This window comes from Emys orbicularis, chromosome 13, assembly GCF_028017835.1.
Source record: "Emys orbicularis isolate rEmyOrb1 chromosome 13, rEmyOrb1.hap1, whole genome shotgun sequence".
Lineage (NCBI taxonomy): Eukaryota > Metazoa > Chordata > Testudines > Emydidae > Emys > Emys orbicularis.
Window position 1 is genome coordinate 50034394 of NC_088695.1, and position 21866 is coordinate 50056259.

Below are 21866 nucleotides of genomic sequence, written 5' to 3' on the forward strand. Positions count from 1 at the left end.
CGGCTGCTGCTCTCCCCGGCTGGCTCGCAGGCTCTGCCCGGCGCCGAGGGGTTAAGCACACACGCCGGGTCCCCACCCCCACGCACTAGACAGCTGGGGGACGGGCCTGTCGGGAAGCCTGGATTTCTGCAGTGGTTTTACTGGAAAAGTTGTTGCCGAAGGTGGGGGGGTCACCATGGCAACGCCAGCAGCAGTGACAGGTTAGCTGGTGGTGTCCTTCCCTCCCGAAGCTCTGGCCCCAGCAGCAGGGAGGGAGACATTGGCTCCTCCACAGGGGCCCGAGGGAGCCAGGCGCACAGGCAGCAGGACGGGACACGGGGCAGTTAGCTGGGCCGGGGCACTCCCCAGCCCCCCTTCACAGGGATCTCCAGGCAGGCCTAGCCCCTCCCACACCCCAAAGCTGCAGCAACCCTCACACCTAGCCCGGGCAACACCAATGGCCGATGTAACAGTCAGCAAATGCTGCCCATGCCCCACTGCTCCGGGACCTCCCACACCTTCTCCCATCTGCCAGTGGCAGAGGAACAGATAGCTAGGCCCTGGGCCATCCCCCATCCCACATCCAAATAAACTCACTTCCCCCACCCTCATCCCTGCCTCTGCACCTCCACCCAGCTCCATGCCCTGCCATCGGCTCCCTCTGGCCCAGGCCCTGCGCCAGTCCCACTGCTGCAGTCAGAGCCAGACCGGCTGTCATGGGCGGCAAAGCTGCCAAGCCCCACTGCTGCCCCCACAGCTAGCCCCAGAGCCACCAGGAAGAGCAGCGTGCTGGTGCCTGCTGCCCCATTTGAATTAGCCTGGGCAATGGGGGGGTGGCCTCCCCCCAAACTGGTACTCCCACTCATCAGAATCCATGCCAGAGCCACCATTTTGGAGTGTCCCTCCCTGGGCAGGCAGCAGGGACCAGCGCATGGCTCTTTCTAAACTAGCTTCCAGCCTGCCTCAAACAATGGCGCAGCCTGCCCCAGGCACGTGTTGTGTGGCCGAGCATCCCTGAGCAGGTATTCCTCTGCCAGTGCCATCTGCGCCTCCCCCTGCTATTCGGGGGCCCCACCCCCCTATGTAACTGAGTCAGGCATGGGGCCCCCTCACTGCCCCACGGCCACAGCTGACGCAATCGCATGGGTTGCATGTATCTAACCCTGACCCTGGCCAACAGCCCCACCTTTACAGGGCTCCTAGGGAACCCACACTCACCAGTCCTGCAATGCCTTTGCAAAAGCCCATCACATTTGAGCATGCCTAGAAGGGGCTGGTTGTTGTAGGAGTTGTCATGGGATAACAGGGAAGGTGCTTTCATGGACTGGTAACTGGTTAAAAAAATAGGAAACAAAGAGTAGGAATAAATGGTCAGTTTTCAGAATGGAGAGAGGTAAATAGCGGTGTCCCCCAGGGGTCTGTACTGGGCCCAGTCCTATTTAACATATCCATAAATGATCTGGAAAAGGGGGTAAACAGTGAGGTGGCAAAATTTGCAGATGATACAAAACTACTCAAGATAGTTAAGTCCCAGGCAGACTGCGAAGAGCTACAAAGGGATCTCACAAAACTGGGTGACTGGGCAACAAACTGGCAGATGAAATTCAATGTTGATAAATGCAAAGTAGTGCACATTGGAAAACATAATCCCAACGATACATATAACTGTCACCACTCAAGAAAGAGATCTTGGAATCATTGTGGATAGTTCTCTGAAAACATCTACTCAATGTGCAGTGGGCGTGGAGGTCAAAAAAGTGAACAGAATGTTGGGAATCATTAAGAAAGGGACAGATAAGACAGAAAATATCATGTTGCCTCTATATAAATCCATGGTACACCCACATCTTGAATACTGCCTGCAGATGTGGTTGCCCCATCTCAAAAAAGATATATTGGAATTGGAAAAGGTTCAGAAAAGGGCAACAAAAATGATGAGGGGTATGGAACAGCTGCCATATGAGGAGAGATTAAGAAGACTGGGACTTTTCAGCTTGGAAAAGGGATGACTAAAGGGGATATGATGGAGGTCTATACAATCATGACTGGTGTGGAGAAAATAAATAAGGAAGTGTTATTTACTCCTTCTCATAACACAAGAACTAGGGGTCTCCAAATGAAATTAATAGTCCACAAATTTAAAACAAACTGAAGGAAGTATTTCTTCACAAAACGCACAGTCAACCTGTGGATGTTCTGAAGGCCAAGACTATAACAGGGTTCAAAAAAGAACTATGTAAGTTCATGGAGGATAGGTCCATCAATGGCTATTAGCCAGGATGGGCAGGGATGGTGTCCCAAGTCTCTGTTTGCCAGAAGCTGGGAATGGGCGACAGGGGATGGATCACTTGATGATTACCTGTTCTGTTCATCCCTCTGGGGCACCTGGCATTGGCCACTGTCGGCAGACAGGATACTGGGCTAGATGGACCTTTGGTCTGACCCAGTGTGGCCATTCCTATGTTCGTATGAGTTTTCTACCCCACCCTGTAGGGATTGCAGCCACTGGGCATGCTCCACTGCTGTTGGGAAATATAGTTTGTTTCCATAGCCTCCTCTTGCTGTAGGCCACTGAGCAGATTTGTCCACCTGCTCCGGCCTCTCCCAGCCCCACAGCGCTCTCTCCGGCCCGCCCTGGGCTCTCCCAGCCCCACAGCGCTCTCTCCGGCCCGCCCTGGCCTCTCCCAGCCCCACAGCGCTCTCTCCGGCCCGCCCTGGCCTCTCCCAGCCCCACAGCGCTCTCTCCGGCCCGCCCTGGCCTCTCCCAGCCCCACAGCGCTCTCTCCGGCCCGCCCTGGCCTCTCCCAGCCCCACAGCGCTCTCTCCGGCCCGCCCTGGCCTCTCCCAGCCCCACAGCGCTCTCTCCGGCCCGCCCTGGCCTCTCCCAGCCCCACAGCGCTCTCTCCGGCCAGCCCCACTCTAGCTCTGCCTATCTCTGCAAGATTCTTCACAGAAAATCAAGACTTTTTAGAATTACCCCCACAGCTGAAGGATGAATTAGGCAGCACAATTCATAAATGCACTTTATTTAGGTCTTTACTTCCAACTTAGTTATTTGCATATTAGAAGACATCTGACAATGAAAACCATAAATACCAATACAGGTCTGGTTTTAGAAAACAAAAAGAAAAAGACGTTTTTATTATAAACTGCCTCCAAAGATCCTAAGCAGCAGAAACGATCATTTGTAAACTTCCTGATCAACCCCCGCAGACTGAAGTAGAAACACAATAACTGCATGTCAATTCTGGGCTGAATCTGTTCTTGTGTCAAGGTTTAAATCAGGAAAACGAGTTGTGCAGTACCACTGAAGGAGTAGCTAATATTTCCAGAGAAACTTGAAACCAGCTCAACTGAAGACCCTGTCAGATGAGCTACAGATCAACAAAGCCAAAGATCCTATAAATGATCTGAAAAAAACCGCAAAAACAATCATAGACTCTACAGATTAACTTGAAAGGAGCAAAACCAAAGGCCCTGTAGATGAGCAGGTCCACAATGAAGCAGGTCAAAGCAGTCTTCCTGCTGAAATGGGTCTGAAGTTCTCATCTGATAAGATTCAGCTTTATCACCTGAGCAATCGTGTATGCTTGTACAGCTGGCCCTTGGCAGCCCACTGAGAGCGATGTGTCGAAAAGACAGTTTCCTTTTCTTCCTACAAACTGCCATTGTTCATCTGCATTTTACAGACTGGAAAATGCACTGCATGACTATTTGCATGTCATGTGGCTAGATCCTCAGATTATGCATCCTGTCACATTTGTTGGTTGCTCAGGGATACAGAAACTTGAAAAATCAACCTGGGTACCAGGTTTCAATGACTGGAAGAATATGCACAAGTCAATGTCTGTTCATGGGAGGAGCATTCACATGTGACCGCTCTGCCGTTCGCGAAGGGTCACGGTATCGGTGCATGTTTGGATACACAAACACCTGACAAGATTAGGAAATGGCAAGAAATACTACAAACATTGCTTGACCCTGTCAAAACTAGAGCTAGTTTAGGTCTCCCCTTCCATGGCTAGCCCGTAAAGTGCTGGAGAGCAACAATTGGGGCATTTACTTGAGCATCTTTAAGCTATTTGCTGGACATAATCCAACTTTTGCCCAATCAAGCAGGGGTAGTCAATAGGCGGACCCGGCCCACCAGACGCTTTTAAACAGACCCTGAAATCTTTTTATTTACTTATTATCATCATTATTGGGGGGGGGTTATTATTATTATTTTCTCTGGAGTCTGGACCTTGACTAGACCTGGACCAAGAAATTTGGACCTTGACAAAAATATAATTTACTACCCCTGGATGTATCAGTGACACCAAGAGAATCAGATACTTGAGCAAGACATTACTGATGAACTTATAAATTGCTTAGCATCAGAAGCCAGGAGGCACATACTTAATAGCGGCAAAGCAGCTACATTTTTTATTGTCCTTGCAGATGCAACCGTGGATATTAGCCATGCGGCTCAAATGGCCATAGTGCTTTGATTTCCTCTTTGGTTTCAAAATGGTTCCTCTATCCCAGGCAATTTCAAAATATAACTTTAGAAGAGGCAAAGGAGGAAGTTCTGAAACTCAGGGGGAAATACTCATCTTCTTCTTTAGACCTGGTTTATGAGATTTTGTCTTTCAAGATGTGTTATTTACAAAGGACACAGAAGGGATCAGTTTGTCACTGGGCGTCCAGAGCTACTTGAATTTCAGTGTCAGGTTCTCTTGATGATGTTTTTCCAGCAATGGAAGCGTTGTGTTGACTCTTTCTCACCATACCAGTTGGAGTGGCTAGTGCTGAACATACAAAGAACACATTAAGACGTGTAAAAACCATGTGTGCTCAGCACTGTCACAGACATGGCTGAGTGACCTTGCCCTAGTCTCCTTGCAGCTGAGAAAGACGAGATAGCAAGGTTGGAGCAGGGGGGCATCGCAGAACAATTTGCCAAGTGCTATGAGGTTCCAATAACCGGAAATACACAAGCCAGCACAATCCGGCTGAGATTCCGCTTTTATTGTGATTTTTGTTTTATGTTTATTTTTAACATTTTATGTTTCAGAAGCCTCATGTGCTGTGACATGCTGCATGTCTGCTGACCAGGTCTGACCAGGCACCTGGGGCTAGTTCAGGACATGGGCTTTGCCATCGCACTGCTGATGCTTCAGGATTTCCCAGATAGGAACGGGGGGTGGTGGAGTGAGCCGCCTGCTGCTCCGTATGTGGATAACTTGGAGGCGATAGCCCTTCTCCCTGCCCCAGTCCTGGGAGCTGATGATGGGGGTGCCCAGGCCAAGTCACTTCTTACCAGGGTAGGCATGCTGCAGGCTGTCCAGCCTGTCCAGTCCTTTGTCCCTTCCAGCTGTGCATTCATGGAGTGGCATGGGGGGGCGGGATTGCACAGCCATTCGCTATGGAACTATTTCACTTCCAGTTTCAAGGACTCTCCGTCCCGTAGCTCTGTTGCAGGTCTGGCTGGCTCTTTCCAGCCTCACACCAATTAATCCTATGGATTTCTGCAGTCACTGGCAGCTGTTATCAGTGGCGCTTTGCCATATCCTAGCTGGTTCCTGGCCCACAGACCACCAGGGTTTTAACTGCTTTTTATGAGCTGAAGCAGCTGGCTCGCAGACCAGGGAGACGGCTGGGAACCAGGACTCCAAGCATCCTCTTAACAGAAGTGCCATGTGGGCATGCCAGAGTGCCTGGGCTGAGGCTGCAGCCATTTCTCCAGAGCGGTCTCTGCAATGAGGTTGGTCCATTCCTTCAGGCCAGGGGCTGGGGCTGCTCTCACTGGCTCTGGTGAATGCAAGAGCCTTGGGGGCTGGGATTCTGCCCCGCTGGGTTTGTCGTTGGGGCCGTTCCTGAGAAGGATGCCCAGCGCATGTGGGTCCCCTAAAGGCCACCATCTGCTGCCCAACCCTGCCCCTCCCCCTCCAGCTGTGTCCAGCCAGCAGCACGGCTCTGGGGCCCTGTGGGTGGGCATTGCTAATGCCTCACCTAGACAGGGCAAGGGGCAGCCTCCCTTCCACAGGCAGAGGTGCCAGCCCTCCTGCGTGAGGCTCACACACAGCTCCCAGCCCACAGCCCCGGCTGGCTCAGTCTCTGCTCCGGCGCGTTGCTGGCTGCCTGCCTTATCCTGCCTTCCTGGGGCTGAGCCGTCTCACGCTGGGATGGGGTCCCAGAAGAGGATCTCTCCCTGAATTCCCAGCCAGGCCCTATCCTTGGAAGCCTCGTGCCACAGCATTTTCCCAACACAGCACCAGCCTGTCCTTCCAGCCGTGTCGTTTCTGCAGGCTGCCCTGCTACAGCAGCACCAGGCCAGGGTACCGCAGTGCCCAGCCGGGCTCCTCTGCCACCTGACCTCAGCCTGCCAGCAGCACTGGTCGCCTTGCTCCTGCCCAGTGAATTTTATGCTGGCTGCCTCTGACGTGCCTGTCACGGAGTCCCCGGGCGATGCTCTGGAACGTCTCCCTACGAAGCCAGGCAGGACTCTGCGGGAGCCTCCTCTCTGTGAGCAGACTGTCTTCAGGAAAGAAGCTCACACGGCTTCACCTTCCTGGGTCTGACCTCGGAGCATTGAGCATCCTCTGCCCCTCCGCGCGCTTCCCACAGCCAGGGCCGGCTCCAGGGTTTTGGCCGCCCCAAGCAGCCAAACAAACAAACAAACAAACAAACCGTGATCGCAATCGCAATCTGCAGCGGCTATTCGGCGGGAGGTCCTTCGCTCCGAGCAGGAGTGAGGGACCGTCCGCCGAATTGCCGCCGAACAGCTGGACGTGCCGCCCCTCTCCGAAGTGGCCGCCCCAAGCACCTGCTTGGTAAGCTAGTGCCTGGAGCCGGCCCTGCCCACAGCGAGTTCCCACAGGCGGGGTCCTGGGGAAGCCACAGGGCCCTGCACCCCAATTCCACAGTCAGACGTGACTCTCAGCCAGCCAGTAAAACAGAAGATTTATTAGACGACAGGAGCATGGTCTAAAACAGAGCTTGTAGGTACAGGAAACAGGACCCCTAAGTCAGGTCCATCTTGGGGAGGTAGGAAGACCAGAGCCCCCCCATTTTCCCAGCCAGCTCCAACAAACTCCCTCCAGCCTTCTCACTCAGCCTCCCCCCTTCCCCCCCCATCCCTGGCTCCTCCTCCAGCCTTTGTCCAGTTTCCCGGGCAGAGGTGTCACCTGGCTCCAACCCCCCTCCTGGGTTCTCATGTTACATGCTCAGGTATCTTCCCTCAAGGAAAGTCTCCCATCCCCAATGCAGACAGTCCCAGCAAAATTCCCCTGCAACCTTCCCAGGTCCATACTCCCCATTCCCTGCTGCGTCACAGGCACGCACCCAGGAGTCAAAGAAAACATTAAGAACATTCCCACTTCGTCACAGTGCCGGATTAGTCTAGAGAGAGCCCTGTCTGCTTGCCAAGCCTTTGATGGGCAGGGAGCAGAATACATTCCAGGAGTCCTCCCTGAGGCGCATCCTGCATGGGATTGGGAATTTGTTGTGGGGCTGCTTCCCTACAACCTGTGTCTGCCCCAGCCCAGCCCTCCCACTGCTCAAAAACCTGCTCTGTCTGCCATAGGACTTCCCCTCCACAGAGATCTTTGTAAGTGGGGAGACAATGACAATCTCCTCTTCCCATCTCTGCTGGGAAAGCCAGCGCTGGCCTGCTAGGCTCTGTGACCCACAGCTGGGATGCGTCCGGACGTCGCGTTTGAACGGGGAGCGTGGCACCTTGTCAGGGGAGGGGGGAACTGCCAGCCCCTCAGCCAGGCAGCGAGGACCCATCCCTGGGGCAAAATGTCCAGGCCAGGAGCCAGCCCAGCAGCAAAGTGGGGGATCTCATGCTGGAGGGGGTCGGTGGGGCCCAACACGCTGATGCCTGGGTCACAGTGAGCAATTAGCCAACCGGGCTCCACTCCTGCAGTCAGCTGGATTCCACGGGAGGCAGGCGTCCCTCCAGCCACGCACTCTGATAGGTGCCCCACGTCACGGCAAGCCCAGACACTAGCCAGGAGCCAAGTGCGCAAAGCGGCTGAACTTCCCGTCCTTCCCGGCACCGCGCTGCACCTCTGCTGAGTGGGAATCACCCGATGCCCAGGCACCTGCATCAGCCATGACTGATCTGACTCTCCACTTACCCCCAGGCTTGTGCAAACAGCTCTCAGGGGCAACCTGCTCCAGCCCCCAGAGCTCGACAAGCCTGTTCCCTGGCAACTGGCACAGGGGTCAGAGCGGCACAGGAGAGAGACGGACATGGAGCATGCAGGAAGAGCTAAAACAACAACAACAAACAGTCCTTGTAGGACCCTTGCAGCAGCCACCCCTCTCCTCAGCTACCCCCTCCTGCCAGCCCCACTCCGCCAGCCCCTGCTGCAGGCCCCGCTTCGTCACCCCCTGCCACCAATCCCCCACTCCGCCAGCCCTGCAGCCCCTCCTGTCTTTTCATTAACTCCCCCTGCCCCCACCAGTAGGTAGGTGACTCTCAGGGCTGCCAATTCTTCCAGACTTATTAAGGGGATTTAGGCCCCTGCTGCAGGAGCTCTCAGCCCACATCTCCCGTGCCCACGCGTGGCCCTGGGCAGGCTGAAGGCTGCCACCAAAGTTGGGCTCAAAGCACCTGGCCAGGGGTTTCCCTGTTAAGATTTGCTCATGTTACCCTGCCACCCCCAGCAAATCCATGGAGCCAGTGGGCTGTTCGGCCCTTGCCTGTGCCCACGCAGCCGTTCTCTTGGTACCGACTAGGCCAAGAGGCAGTGTGTGCCAGGGAAGCCTCCCACGCCCTCCCCCAGGAGGAACCCCAGGGACATGTGTGGAGTGGAGAAGGGCCCCTCGTCCGTGATGTGCCATATTCACACCCACAGCTCCAGCCCCTCCCGGGAAGAGTGTTTGCCCCCGTGGAAGAGGCACGAGGCTGCAGCTGAGACAGGAGAAGCATCTCTGTGGGCTCTGGGAATCACCCGGTGAGGCTGTCTGCTCCAGTTAAAAGGGAGGGACCCTCAAGTCTGCCCAGCCAGGATAAGGATTGTGCTGTTTGGGAAAAACCAAGCAGCTGATTTTAGCCCCTGGGAGGCCAGCAACGCAGAAGGACCTCGCCCCCAGCAGCAATGACATATTCCCCAAGAGGCAAAGCGAGCAGAGGCCAAAGCTTGCAGGTGGCGGCGACAAGACACAGCCCTTAGCGAGCCCCCCGCCTTGTCACCCTGCAGCCCCCGCTGGGAGGGACTTTCCCTGCAGCTGCCCCTGAGAAGGCATCGCAGGGTAAATTGCCCCTAGGCGTACATGGCTCTGCTGCAGCTTTAAGGCCTGGCCGTGCCAAGCTCCGAGGGCCCCCCCTCAGAGGTGGCTGCAGCACAGTCTCGGGGATGAGCTCTTCAAGAGGGAAGGGGTCAGCAAAGATCTCCTGTGTCCGGCCAAAGCAATGCGGCTGGGGCCCAGCCAGAGCCAGCATGGAGGGAGGGAGGGAGCGCGGTGGGTGCTGACCACGATGAAGGTGATCAGTGCAGCTGGCGGAGCAGACCTGGCTCCACAAGGAGCCCAGCAAAGCCAGCACCTGGGAGCAGAGGGCACTGGCAGCCAGCATGATCTCAGAGCTTTGGCACCCTCAGCTGCTACCTCATGGCTGAGGTGGCCACTGTGGGCAAGGACTCCTCCCTGAGCCGCCTCCCCTGTAAAGTCGTTTCCTGCACGGCTGCCAAGACCACAGCTGATCTGGGCAGGGAGTGCGGAGCATTCGCAGTGGCGCTGAGTGGCAGCACAACACCAGCTCCCCCGTCCCCCCAGCTCCCCGCGGGCCTCAGCTGGCACTCCTGCCCTGCGTGTTCCCTCGGTGGTGCCCTGCCCGTGCTAGCTGAGATGTGCCACGGTGCCAGCACTAGGGTCTGCAGTGCCTGGGGCAGGCTCACGGCACAGCGAGAGGGCTGAGGCAGCAGTCTCCTGCTTCTTGTAGCCATGGCTGCCTGAATTTGTCCCCGGCGTGGTGCTGAGCCTGCTGCAGCAAGCAAGGGAGGGGCGATGCCTTCCCTCCCTAGGGCTGCCGGGGCTGATTCGGCCGTGAGGGCTGCCCTATTTTGTGCCCCAGCTGCCCTTAGAGGTGCTGTGACAATGGAGAACAGCCAGGGCGTAGAGCCACCCTGCCCACTCTAGGCCATGGCTCCTGCATCTGACAAGGAGGGGAGTGGGGGCTGCTTTACGCTGGCTTTGCAGTGACTCAGGCTGAAAACGGCCCCTTGATCCAGCGAGGCCCATGTTTAACTGGAACGAGGTGAACTGCACCATGGCAAGGCAAGTGAGTCACATCCAAAGTCCAACAGGCCGTTCCCCAGAAGCGAGCAGCCACCGTTGGAAAGCAGATGAGGCGTGTACAGTCCTGCCTCCTTGCCCTACCCCCAGGCCTAGTCGCCCCACTTCCCCGTCACCCCACTCTGCATTTCCTGGCCTAGCTCCTCACCTGCTGCGTAACTGACCCACAGCCCAGCGCTTACTGGAAGAGGAAGCTGCTGGGAAGGCAGAGTGTGTGATGAAGGAAGCTTTGGAGAGGAGAGGGGAGCCAGTGGGCAGAGCTGACCATGTTCCCAAGTCCAGGACCAGTAACGGGAAGCGGCTGCTCTCAGTGACGGTAAATCAGATCGCAGAGATTAGAGGCCTTTCTGCCTAATCACAGGCAGCTCGAAGTTGGAGGACAAGTTACTGGAACAAAGAGGAAATAGAGGCAGTAAATAAAGAGAAACTGTTAACATATGGCCTCTGTGTGTGAAAAACATCTCTGTGAAGGGCTGTTTATGGCTCAGTCACTCACTTTATGGGGCTGCATGGCACAGACAGCAGCTGGGTGAAGAGTAAAAGGGAAGGATAGGTGTGGGTGACACAAACAGGTGTGTGTGTATCTACACCAAGGTCCAGATGTTTGTGTAGTGTGCAGGTGGGTATGCTATGGGTTTGGACAGCAGCAGCGTGCACTTGTGCAAGATGGGGTGTATGGCTGTGCAGGTGTGTGAGTACAGCTGTACACCGGGGTGCTGGAACAATTTTTATAGTGGGGGTGCTGAGAGCCATTGAACCAAACTGTAAACCCTGTATATGATGGCAACCACTTCAAGTCAGGGGGTGCAGCAGCACCCCTAGTTCCAGCACCTATGTGCAGGGAGGGGGGTGCTTGTGCAGAGAGCCCAATGACGGGAGGAAGGGGGGGGCGCACTGGGGGCCATGCGCCATGCTCCCCACCCCCACATACTGCTCACAGGAATGGCCCAGATAGCACAAACAGAGAGGGAGGTGGACCCCCTCTTGGGCTTGCTCCCTGGCTGGAGACTGACCAGTACCAGGGCTGGGAGTGAGTCTCTGAGGACAGTGCTGGCACAGGCCTGGCTCCAAGGGCTGCCCTGACCTGGGGAATGGCCCCGGGTGCTATGATAGCATTCGTCCTGCCCTCCTCCCTGTAACCACTGACCCCAAGAGGGCCTGGCAGGGGCCAGGCTCTGGGCTCCTGGGGCAGACACGCTGGGGTTTATTGCATCCTGGTGCTCAGGGACATCTCTCCACATGCCAGGCAGGTTCTGGCGTTGAACCCACCTGTAAAGGTGCACGACTCAACCCTGCGGCGCCTCCTGCTGATCATCTCCGGAATTAGCTCTCCAGCCATTGGAGCGCCCTCTGCAGGCCAGTATCCCGCTACCGCTTGGCCCCTGTGTCCCTCCCAGACCCGGTGCCCTGTTGTCTGGGGTGCTGCCCCTCTGGCAGTAACCCCTCAGTCTCAGGGTCTCCCCACCCAGGGGAACCCCCACCCACTATCCCCACTTTGCCTCAGTCTTGGCTACTGCCAGTCCTCATCTAACCCCCATTCACTAGGGCAAACTACAACGTATAAGCCACTCATCACAGGCAAAGGGGTTTGGACCTGCTGCCTCTGGCTGCCCCCTGCAACCCCAGTATCTAATAAGCCATACCAGGCCTGCAGCCTGGGGCTTTCCTAGGCCAGAGCTCCCTTGGCCTTTCCCCAGCCCTGCTCCACTCCAGATACCTAGTTAAGCTCCCTGCAGCCAGGCCCTTCTCTCTCTGAATGCAGAGAGAGACTGGGCTGAGCTCCTGTCTCAAGCCTTTATAGGGCCAGCTGGGCCTGCTTCCTCCCAATCAGCCGTCCCCAGCCACAGCCCTCTCCAGGGCTGTTTTAAACCCCTCAGGGCAGGAGCAGGTGACCACTCCGCTACACCGCCCCCTCCTGGGGGGCTGCTACAGACCCCATGCCTGTGACCCAGCAGACACCTGCGGGGGGTGCTTGGCTCTCAGCTGCGCTGATGCACTCAGCCAGCTCACAGAGCTCCCCAGGGACCCTCCCCCAGGCCCATTCTGCTCTATGCAGGTTCTTACAGCCGTCCACTCCTCCAGGACACAATCACAGCGCCCCTTGGCGGTGCCCAGCTTCTCCTGCCCATCACACAAGCAATGTTTAGTCTGTGTCCCTCCAGCTCCCAACTGGGTACTGCCAAGGAGGGAGGCGCCATGCACTGCACAGCTGAAGTCCTCACCGACACAGCCTGCCCCAGCCAGCCAAAGTCTTCACTCACTGCAGGCAAACCTACACTCCCCCTCTGCTGCCCTGGGCGCACTGGGGATGGCACGGCCACGATCTCCCTGCCATAGCCCAAGCAAGAGGAGTCAGATGGGGGATTTCACCAGGGCCTCAGAACCTGTCCTGAGAAATGGCCTCCCTCCCAATGTGGGCCTGCAAAGCATGTGTGTGAGTGTGTGCCTAGGCCACCTGTCAGCACACAGGCCCCACAGAGCCATTCGCCTGGCAGAGCTGGGAGTGGATGGGAACAGGGTGGAAAAGTCTCCTGGTGGTGCAGGACACGCAGCGACTTGTGTGTGTGCAGCGTGTCAGGTTTGTTAGGGGGCCAAGAGTCCTATAGAGCCTCAGAACAAAGGGGGAGGAGATTTTATAGTGATCTCCATAAAACGTGTTTACCCGCCTGTGCGCCAGCCGTACTGAGGATTAGACTCCAGCGCAGAGGGCTGTAACTGCCAGGCTGGGCTAGGATTCCCAGCAGCAAAGGTCACCGCTTTGGTTTCCTGTTAGCGGCTGTAGCAGCATGACAGGAATAATTACAATTAAATAAATATGCTTCTGAGTGTGCACAGAAAAGGCACAAAGGTTGGATTCAAACTGCCCATCTCCCTGGAGACTAGTGTCGACCCAGTGTCTGTAAGGAACCTGCCCGCTCTGACCCTGGGATCTCTTCCGGAGCCGGCAAACCCCCGGTGGAGGAGTCACCCCCAGAAAGGCACCGGGGGCTGGGGCAATGGAGCCTGAGGGAGCTGCAGATTCAGAGCACCAAGGTGGCTGTGAGAGTGCCAGGGAGGAGAGCAGCACAAACCAGCCATGTTCAGTCTGAGGGTTCCCTTGGTCATTCCCTTCCTGTGGTAGCCCTGCCATCACCATAGTGTGGCCAGGAACAGGAGGCAGCGAGAGCTCAAGTGGGACGTCAGCCGGCAGGGGCAGAGGGAGCTTCCCAGAGACAGGGGTGGGTTCACTGGGGTCAGGACAGGATAGCAGGGAAGGCACCTGGGAATGAGGGCCCTTACCCAATTTCTTTAGCCACGGGCATAGGGCAGCACTCCCTCCCCTCCCAGCCCTGAGCCAGGTCCCCCAGCACCAAACACACATGCTGAATGGGGGCCATACTGATGGTCTGCAGCCAAGGGGGCCAGAGAAGGAGTTCCCCTCCCTGCTGGGCATGGAGCAGGGTGATGGTACCAGGCACATGAGTCAGTCCCTGCCACAGGAACCTCCTGGCCAGAGACGCCTGCAGAGCAATTGTCTTTGGGTGTCAGCAAATGGCATCAAGTAGGAAGTAACATCAGAACATGTCCCCTGGGGACAGTAACCCACACAAGCCCCACCCCTTGCAGGGTTCATCCACCTCCCACTCCGGCCACCGGCAAACCTCACATGGACAAAGAGTGCCAAGAAAAGGAGCAGCCCATGCTGCACTTGGAACTGGGCTGCAGATTCCTGCATCCCCTCGCCCATGCTTTGCCCTGGGAGGGCATTGGCTTGCCAAGGGATCAGAGTTAGCACAGCTCATATCCCTGCCCTTGGTTAGCCAGGCATCCCCACTGCTCCAAGAAACAAAGGCAGCCCAACGCATCAGGGGAATCGTCCCCCTGGCAGTGGCTCAGCTACACACGGCCTCCGAGTGCGAGCGCTTTGGGGCAGAGACCGCTCTCCCTCTGTGTCTGCACAGCCCCTGCCTGAATGGGGCCGGGGCACCACCGCTCCAGGACATCATCGGCAGCGTGCAGGGAACCGTACGGCCCCGGGCAGACACGGGCAGCACTCAGGGCCTGCAGTCAAAGCCGAGTCAAAATCTCACCTGGCACCATCTGTATCCCTTGGCGCCTTTGAAATCCTGGCCCTTACTGGGCAGCGACCCAGGTGGGACGGGCAGAGCTGCCAAGGGCCCTGCCGCTGCCCCGGACAGTCCAGGCCAGTTATTTCATGAGCCAATTTGCATATTTACATATAATTTGCACATAACCATGGACATCAGCTTGTTCCGTGCCCCGAGCCATGGCGGGGCTGCCGGGGGGCTGCTGCCGCGGTGCCACCCCCGAGCTACAAGCCAGGACGTCTGGGCTGGGCCGAGCCAGCCCCCCGGGCAGCCCCACAGAGCGGAGCCACTGGGAGCCCCCCGGTGGGGGGCGGGGCGCCCGGCAGACCCCGCCCCGGCCACGCCCCCTGGGAGCCGGGTTCCATTCCCGGGGCCTGCGGTTCCCAGGATGCTTTGCGGCCGGCACGGGCCGGTGCCGCAAGGCATGCTGGGCCCTGTAGTCCAGCTGGGTGCGGGAGGGCGATGCTGCTGCTGCGGCTGCCCCGCGTGCGCCCGCCCACCTCCCAGTTGTTTCCAATAAGGCCGGGGGGGGCACTCGCTCTGCAAGCTCCCCCCGCCCCATTGCGCACCGGGGGGGCCTCGTGCCAGCCCCGAGGCGACCGGGCCTCCCTGCACGGGGGTAGGGCCTGGCTCGGCCCGGCCGATGGGTGCGTGTGGGGGGGACGGGCCCGGGGGAGCAGGAGAGAGGGGTGCGGGGGGGCAGGCGGGAGCAGAGCAGAGGGGTGCGGGGGGGGAAGGAAGGAGGGGCCCAGGCGGGGAGCAGGGCGGGGAGCAAGGCAGGGGCCCGGGAGGGGAGGAGGGCAGTGAGGTGCGGGGGGAAGGGGAGGAGGGCAGAGGGGTACGGGGGGGAGGGGCCCAGGCGGGGAGCAGGGCAGAAGGGTGCGGGGGGAAGGGGAGGAGGGGCCCAGGCGGGGAGCAGGGCAGAGGGGTGTGTGGGGGGGGAGGGAAGGCGGGGCCCAGGCGGGGAGCAGGGCAGAGGGGTGCGGAGGGGAGGGGCCCAGGCGGGGAGCAGGGCAGAGGGGAGCGGAGGGGAGGGGCCCAGGCGGGGAGCAGGGCAGAGGGGTGAGGGGAGGAGGGGCCCAGGCGGGGAGCAGGGCAGAGGGGGAGGGGAGGAGGGGCCCAGGCGGGGAGCAGGGCAGAGGGGTGCGGGGGGGAGGGGCCCAGGCGGGGAGCAGGGCAGAGGGGTGAGGGGAGGAGGGGCCCAGGCGGGGAGCAGGGCAGAGGGGTGCAGACGGGGGCAGAGGGGTGCGGTGGGCTGGCCCAGCCAGGCCATCACAGACATTGCCTAGCCTGTGCCTGTCTATTCTTGTCCAAGCTGGTTGTGCTCTCCCGCCCCAGCCCCGAGCAGCTGGGGGGCCCAGCCCCACGTGGTGGATCTGCGCAGCGACACGGTGACCAGGCCCAGCGCGGCGATGAGACAGGCCATGGCCCAGGCCGAGGTGGGGGATGACGACTATGGGGAGGACCCGACAGTCAATGGTGAGGCCCGGGGGTGGTGCTGTGGTCACTGTGCCCCTTGGCTGGGCACTGATGGACCTCTCTTCCCTGAGGCTGGGACACCCCCCACTCAGAGCCAGGGAGCCATTGAGTGGGTCACAAGCAGGGCAAGAAAGTGGCAGCAGCTGTGGGGAGCCCACAATGGAACCGCACGGCGAGGAGGGGCCGGGGGAGGGCAAGGGGGCCGAGCATCAGCTTCCAGGAACAGACCCCCATGGGGCTGTGAACTCGGGCTCCCCTCCTCCACACATCAGCTGGGCGGATGCTGCCTCTGCAGGGGCTTCTGGGTACACTTTCAAAGTCTGGTTGTGAACAGAACAATTGCCCAGCCCCCCCCTTCTCCTGCCAGGGCTGGGGCAGGGACCCACTGACCCCGAGCAGATCACCTGCAAGGGCAGCAGGGGTCAATGCACTGGAGGGCTCCAGTGTAGCAGGAATCCCCTGCTCTGTGCCCTGGTGCCTGTACCCCTCCTCCCCCCAGAAAGGCTCACGGATTCTGTGAGCTGCCCCACATGCTGCAGTGAAGGGCACATTGCTGCCTGTCTTGCGCTTGTTCCCATGCCACCCCAAGTGCTAACGAAAGCCCCCCCTTCCCCCACACACCTGTGACTCTTTCCATGCAGAGCTCCAGCGCTTGGCCGCCCAGTTCCTAGGAATGGAGGAGGCTTTGTTTGTACCAACGTCGACCATGGCAAACCTCATTGCTGGTGAGTGCCGTGGGGTGGGCAGACCAGCACAGCGCTGGCTGGCTACGAGCCACCTGCAGGGCTGGGCAAGTGGCTATTGCCTGCCACTGGGCTGGGAAGTGTGTGTGTGTCTGCTGAATTAAAGCTGCAGCCCCAGCCTCTCCCAGCAGGGGGTGCTGTGGGGAACCGGGAGCGCCAACTGTGGGGGGAGCCCCCAGCTACTCCCGCCCCAGCCTGTCCAGCAGGAGGTGCTGTGGGGAGCTGGGCGGGAGCACTGATGGTGGGGCGGGGGGAAGCTCCCAGCTATTTCTGTCCCAGCAGGGGGTGCTGTGGGGGGCAAGGCAAGCCCCAGTTGTTCAGGGGCAGCCTGGACTGTTTCCAGTGGCCGAGGGAGGGGGTAGCCAGTCCCTGGCCCCAGGGGCTCAGTCAGCAGCTGGGTTTTGTGGCAGCCGCTCCCCAAGAGACCCATCTTGGCGAAGGGGAACGCCAAAGCAGCCCCTGCTTGGCCCACAATCTGCTCTGTCTATGGGGCCAGAGCCCTGCTGCTTTGTGCCCCACACAGCTCTGCCACCCAGAACTGCTCCTGATGTGCTCCCCCCAGTCTGTCTGCCAAGGCCTCCACCCCTCCCCCTCCTGTCCCGCTTCACTGCCGCCCTCTCTTGTCCCAGTGATGTGCCACTGCCAGCGCAGGGGGGCTCAGCTGCTCGTCGGGAGGGAGGCCCATCTGCACGTCTTCGAACAGGGAGGGGTTGCTCAGGTATGCGGTGCGCTTCGGCCTGGCTCGGGCACCCTCCCCCGGCTGAGGAAACCCCGGGGCACTGCCCCAGGACAGCTTTGGATGGGCTGGAATGGGTGGGTCCGGTTCTGAGCCTGTCCTGGCATGGAGGGAAGGGCCAAGGGATGTATGAGGAGCATCCCCTGTCTCTGCATGGCCCCGGGGGTGTCTCACGTGATCACCACCTGGGCAGGGCCATGCACACACAGCGTGTCTGTCCTGAGCAGGGCCCGAATCTCAGAAACAAATCCCGTGTGGCTGCTGCACGTGGAGCCCGAGGCCTTGCCCTGCCCCATCGCTCTAACACGAAGGGGGGCAGGTATCTCTAGTGGAGGGGGTGTGGGACGGGCCCACAGGGGGGCAGCACTGCCCACGTTCTCAAGCTGGTCACAGCAGGCCTGTGTATCCTGGCCAGCTGCTGCCCCCTGTGGCCGCTCGCAGCAGCAACCGTGGGGGAAAGAATTCCCTGCCAGGCTTTGCCCGAGGAACTGTTCCCCCGCCCCGGGGTGCCCGGCTGTCCCCTGCCCTACTCCCTCGGCCTCTGCTGCTTCAGGCCTTTACCGAGGCTCAGGCTTTTCTTGGCTTGTTATTAAATGAGCTGTCCTGGGGCTGGTTCTGTGCAAACCCAGGGCTCAGCCCCTCGCTGGGGTGACACGCTCGGCAGCATCAGCCCCTGGCAGAGCTGGGCAGGAGGGCCCAGGCCATTGCGGGTAGCAGCAGGGTGCAAGTGCTGAGCCCAGGAGTCCCGGGAACACCCTGGGCTGGGACAGATGGGGGGAGGTGTGGGGTGGAGATGTAGTGGGGGTATGACAGGGTGGGGCAGGGACACCTGGGTGTTATATTTGGAAGTGAGCAATGGTCAGATGTTTCTTTCCCACGCTGGTGAACATGGCTCGCTGGGGCGGAGCATGGCTTTGGGTGCCTGCGGGCCTGCCCACACTCACCATGCTGTCCCGGGCACAGGTAGCGGGGGTCCATTCCCAGGTGCTACAGGATCTGCCAGAGGGCACCTTGGACCTCGACGAGCTGGAGTCGACAGTCCGTGCGGGCTATGGCAGCCGGTACCACCCTCGCTCAGTGCTCGTCTGCCTGGAGAACACCCACAGCTCTGCAGGGGGCCGGGTGCTCCCCCTTGCCTACCTCAGGGAGGTGCGTCTCGCAGGCCAGTGACACGAGTGTGCTGTTCTCAGCTGCCTGCCTCCTGGAGCTGGCATGAGAGGGTTCCTGGGGGGTGGCACTACCGGCCCTGGCCTCAGCCCCAAAGCGCCATCTGGGGTCCTGGTCTACTGGTTCAAGAGCCAACTCCTGCCCCGCCTGCTAACCCCGAGCGGCTGGGCCAACTGCCCTCTGCGCCCCATATCACAGGGGTGCAGCCACCCACGCGTGCTCAGCCCCACAGGCAGGGCCCTATCTGAGACCGAGGGGCTGGGCTGGGTGTTGAGGGCGGGGCGAGGCAGCAGGTTCCACAGACCCGCAGCCTGGCGGTGGGCCCCTGAGTCCAGCCTCTGGCAGCTCTCTGGGGCTCCCCATCCAGCTGCTTCACCATGTTCCTCCACTCCAGGTGCGCCTGCTTGCTGACCGCTACGGGCTGCACATCCACATGGACGGGGCACGGCTGATGAACGCAGCCGTGGCCCAAGGCGTCACCCCAGCTCAGATCACCCAGCACTGCGACTCCGTCTCCCTCTGCTTCTCCAAGGTGTGTCCGGAGACGGGGTGCAGGAAAGGTGACAGCACCAGGGGGCAGGTTCCTCTAGGGCCAGCTGGGAGGGGCATGAGGCAGCTCCCGGCGGAGCCCACTCTGGGCAGGCAGCTGATACCTAGGAGTGGGGATGGGAGGCCCCTTGGGGGCCGTCTCTGACTCCCTCTCTTGGCAGTGCAGGGGCTGGGTGCCCCGGCCGGGGCGCTGGTTGCTGGGTGCAGAGAGTTCGTGGCAGAGGCCTGGCGCATGCGGAAGCTGCTTGGTGGAGGGATGCGCCAGGCAGGAGTGCTGGCGGCAGCTGCCCGTGTAGGGCTGGAGCGCATGGAGGAGACACTGCAGAGAGACCACGGCAATGCCCGCAGCTTCGCCCAAGGTGCCTGCAGGTGCCCTGCTCCAGAAGCGAGGCCGAGGTGTGGGAGAGGGTGTCCGTGCAGCAGGGCCAGGAGGCAGTGGGCTGGACCCTGCCGGCAGGACCCCAGGACACATTGTCCCTGGCTCAGGGGAGCTGAGGTTGGCCCAGTTCAGTCAGGGATAACCCTGACGTCCTGGCCCCATCCGCCTCTGTGCCCCTCAGGGCACGTCGCGGGAGCTCAGCCTGGGCACAGAAAGGCTGTGGCGTTTGCCTGCCCTGGGAGGGGGGTGATCCAGCTAGGGGCTCCCAGGAGGGTCAAAAGGGGAACCTGGTAGCTCCCCGGCCCCATCTCCTGTGAGCAGAGGAGGGATGGGCCCCTCGCTGTTTTACCCCAGGAGCTGCAGAGTCCCTCTGCGCCATTGGGGGCGAGCCTGGCGCTAGTACAGACGTGTGTCCTTCACCCCCAGGCGTCTGGGAGCTTGGCTCGCCCATCTGCTCCGTCGACCCCTCGGCCGTGGAGACCAACATGGTGCTGGTGAAGGTGGCTGTCCCCTGGCTGTCCCCTGAGAAGCTGTGTGAGTGCATGCAGGCAGTGAGCGAGGAGGAGGTGGCTGAGACGGGGCGTGCTGTCAGCGTGCGGCTGTTCCCGTGGGCCGCGCGCTCCCTGCGGGCCGTCTGGCACTGTGACGTCTCCGCACAGGACACCCAGCTGGCAGCCAACAAGCTGAAATTTGTGGCCGAGCAGTGCTGGCGAGAGCGAGGTGCTGCACCCTAGAGCAGGCAGGAGGGGTGCGCCCAGGCCAGACAGGAGAGGACTCCTGCCTCTGCTGCTGGCTGCCCTTTGGAGCCCCGGGCTGCCAAGCCAGAGCGAACATCCCAGCGCCAGCCGGGGGCCCACCCTGCCCAGCCCTCTGCTCGCCTGTCTACACTCCACCGGCCCAGCCCGAAGCTGCTCACAGCTCCAAACACGGGAGCAGGCCAGTGACCCCTGTGGCTGCAGTGCTGCTGCCAGCTGACTCAGGGCCTTGGCCCCTCTTCCCACAATGCCTCTGGAGCTATCCCACAATCTAGGGTGCAGCGGGCGAGGGGGCAAGGCCGGGAGCTGCGGGATTCCTGCCCATAGGGATGTGCGCTATGGTCCATGCACACAGGGCAGCATGACCCAACTGCTCTAGGGTTCAAGGGACCGTGGGAGGATCTAGACCCTGGAGCCTGTTGTGAGGCTGCAGGGCTGGAAGTGCTGGTGCAGCCTGCGGAGCTCAGGGCCTTTGCTGGCCCAGCAGGTTTGCCCCCGTTGGTTGCTGGAGCTGGCAGCCATGTCCCCTCCGGTGCCAGCTGGGCAGCTTCCTTCAGGCACTGAATCCCGCTGTGCCTCCTGGGCGCCCGTGCCCCCATGCCCCTGGATCGGCGCGGTCTGCCCGTGGGCTCTGGGCCGAGTTCAAGGGGTTGGTTATGACCCTGCCGGAGGATTGACCCTGCCCATGCTGTGCTGGGCCCCAGTGATATGCGAGGGGGTGGCTGGCAGGGCATTCCCCAGGCGGGTCCGGAGCCCCTGGAACTTGCTGTGAAGTAGCCCCCCTTGGGGGCATGCTGAGAGCCCTGGGCTATGGGGGCTTGCAGGGGAGGCTGAAGGGGGCCGGGCTGGGGCAGCCCACGATGGAGTCTCTGCAGTTCCTGGTCCTGCTGCTGGGCTGCAGTTGTGGGTTGATGTCAAGGTGCCTGGAGCCGTGCAGAGGCTGCTCTGCTTCCCTACGGCTAAATAAAGAACAAGCCCCTGGCCTGGCTCAGGGGTTTGTCTGCTAAAGCTATATTTGTGCAGGGCCCCAGCTGTTCTGTGCGGAGATCCCAGCCCCAGAGCGGCCCAGCCCCTGGCCTGGGAGCTCTTGGTGACAAGCACAACCTGAGCCCCAGGGCCTTCAGGAGCAGCACTGCAGCCTGGCTGCAGACATTCAGTTTCCTCCACAGGAGACGCCACTGCGCCTGGCCTCGCTCCCAGCCTGCACTGCAGCGGGGGACGGGGCATGCAGAGAGGGGTTCGGGGTGATGCTCAGCCTGGCTCCTTCCCAGGGAGAGCCAGCACGTGGGGACACTCAGGGAGGGCAGACAAGGCAGGACTGCAGCAGCCCCTGGTGCAGAGGGGTGGTGGCAAGGCTGTGCCAGGCGGCAGCCGGGCTTCCAGCTCTTTCAGCCCCCAGGGGTTGTGGTAGCCTGGGGCCTGGGAGGCTCCAACGACAGACAGATGCTGACTATGGAATCAGAGGAGCCTTTTATTGGGACAGAGGCTGGGCAGAGGCAGGACAGACAGGAGGCCAGGTGCTCTGGCAATGGGAGGGCAGCTGAAGCAGTAGCAGCAGGGGGCTGTGGCAGGCTGCAAGCAGAAAAGCCTCAGGCTGGGGCTGACTGCCCCTTGGCGCTGCTTCCTTCACCCCAGGCTTGGCACTGGTCTGATGGGCTTCCCTGCTCCTCTCCAGGTCTTCCACAAGCCATGTCTGAGCATGGT

The 21866-nt window shown here is 60.1% G+C and overlaps 1 protein-coding gene across 1 annotated transcript; it reads left to right on the top strand.

Moving 5' to 3' along the window:
- The first annotated feature begins 15766 nt into the window (after positions 1-15766).
- LOC135887288 (uncharacterized) lies at positions 15767-20141 on the top strand. The gene is made up of 7 exons (XM_065415040.1): positions 15767-15833; positions 16475-16558; positions 17206-17294; positions 18276-18461; positions 18874-19011; positions 19195-19387; positions 19834-20141. Exons 1-7 carry the CDS (start codon positions 15767-15769, stop codon positions 20139-20141), a joined length of 1065 nt encoding a protein of 354 aa, XP_065271112.1.
- The last annotated feature ends 1725 nt before the right edge of the window (positions 20142-21866 follow it).

Coding starts and splice junctions, on each gene's coding strand:
- LOC135887288 (XM_065415040.1), top strand. CDS start 15,767: ATGAGACAGGCCATGGCCCAGGCCGAGGTGGGGGATGACGACTATGGG. Junction 16,559..17,205: donor CATGGCAAACCTCATTGCTG/GTGAGTGCCGTG, acceptor CTCTTGTCCCAG/TGATGTGCCACTGCCAGCGC. Junction 19,012..19,194: donor TCTCCCTCTGCTTCTCCAAG/GTGTGTCCGGAG, acceptor TTGGCAGTGCAG/GGGCTGGGTGCCCCGGCCGG.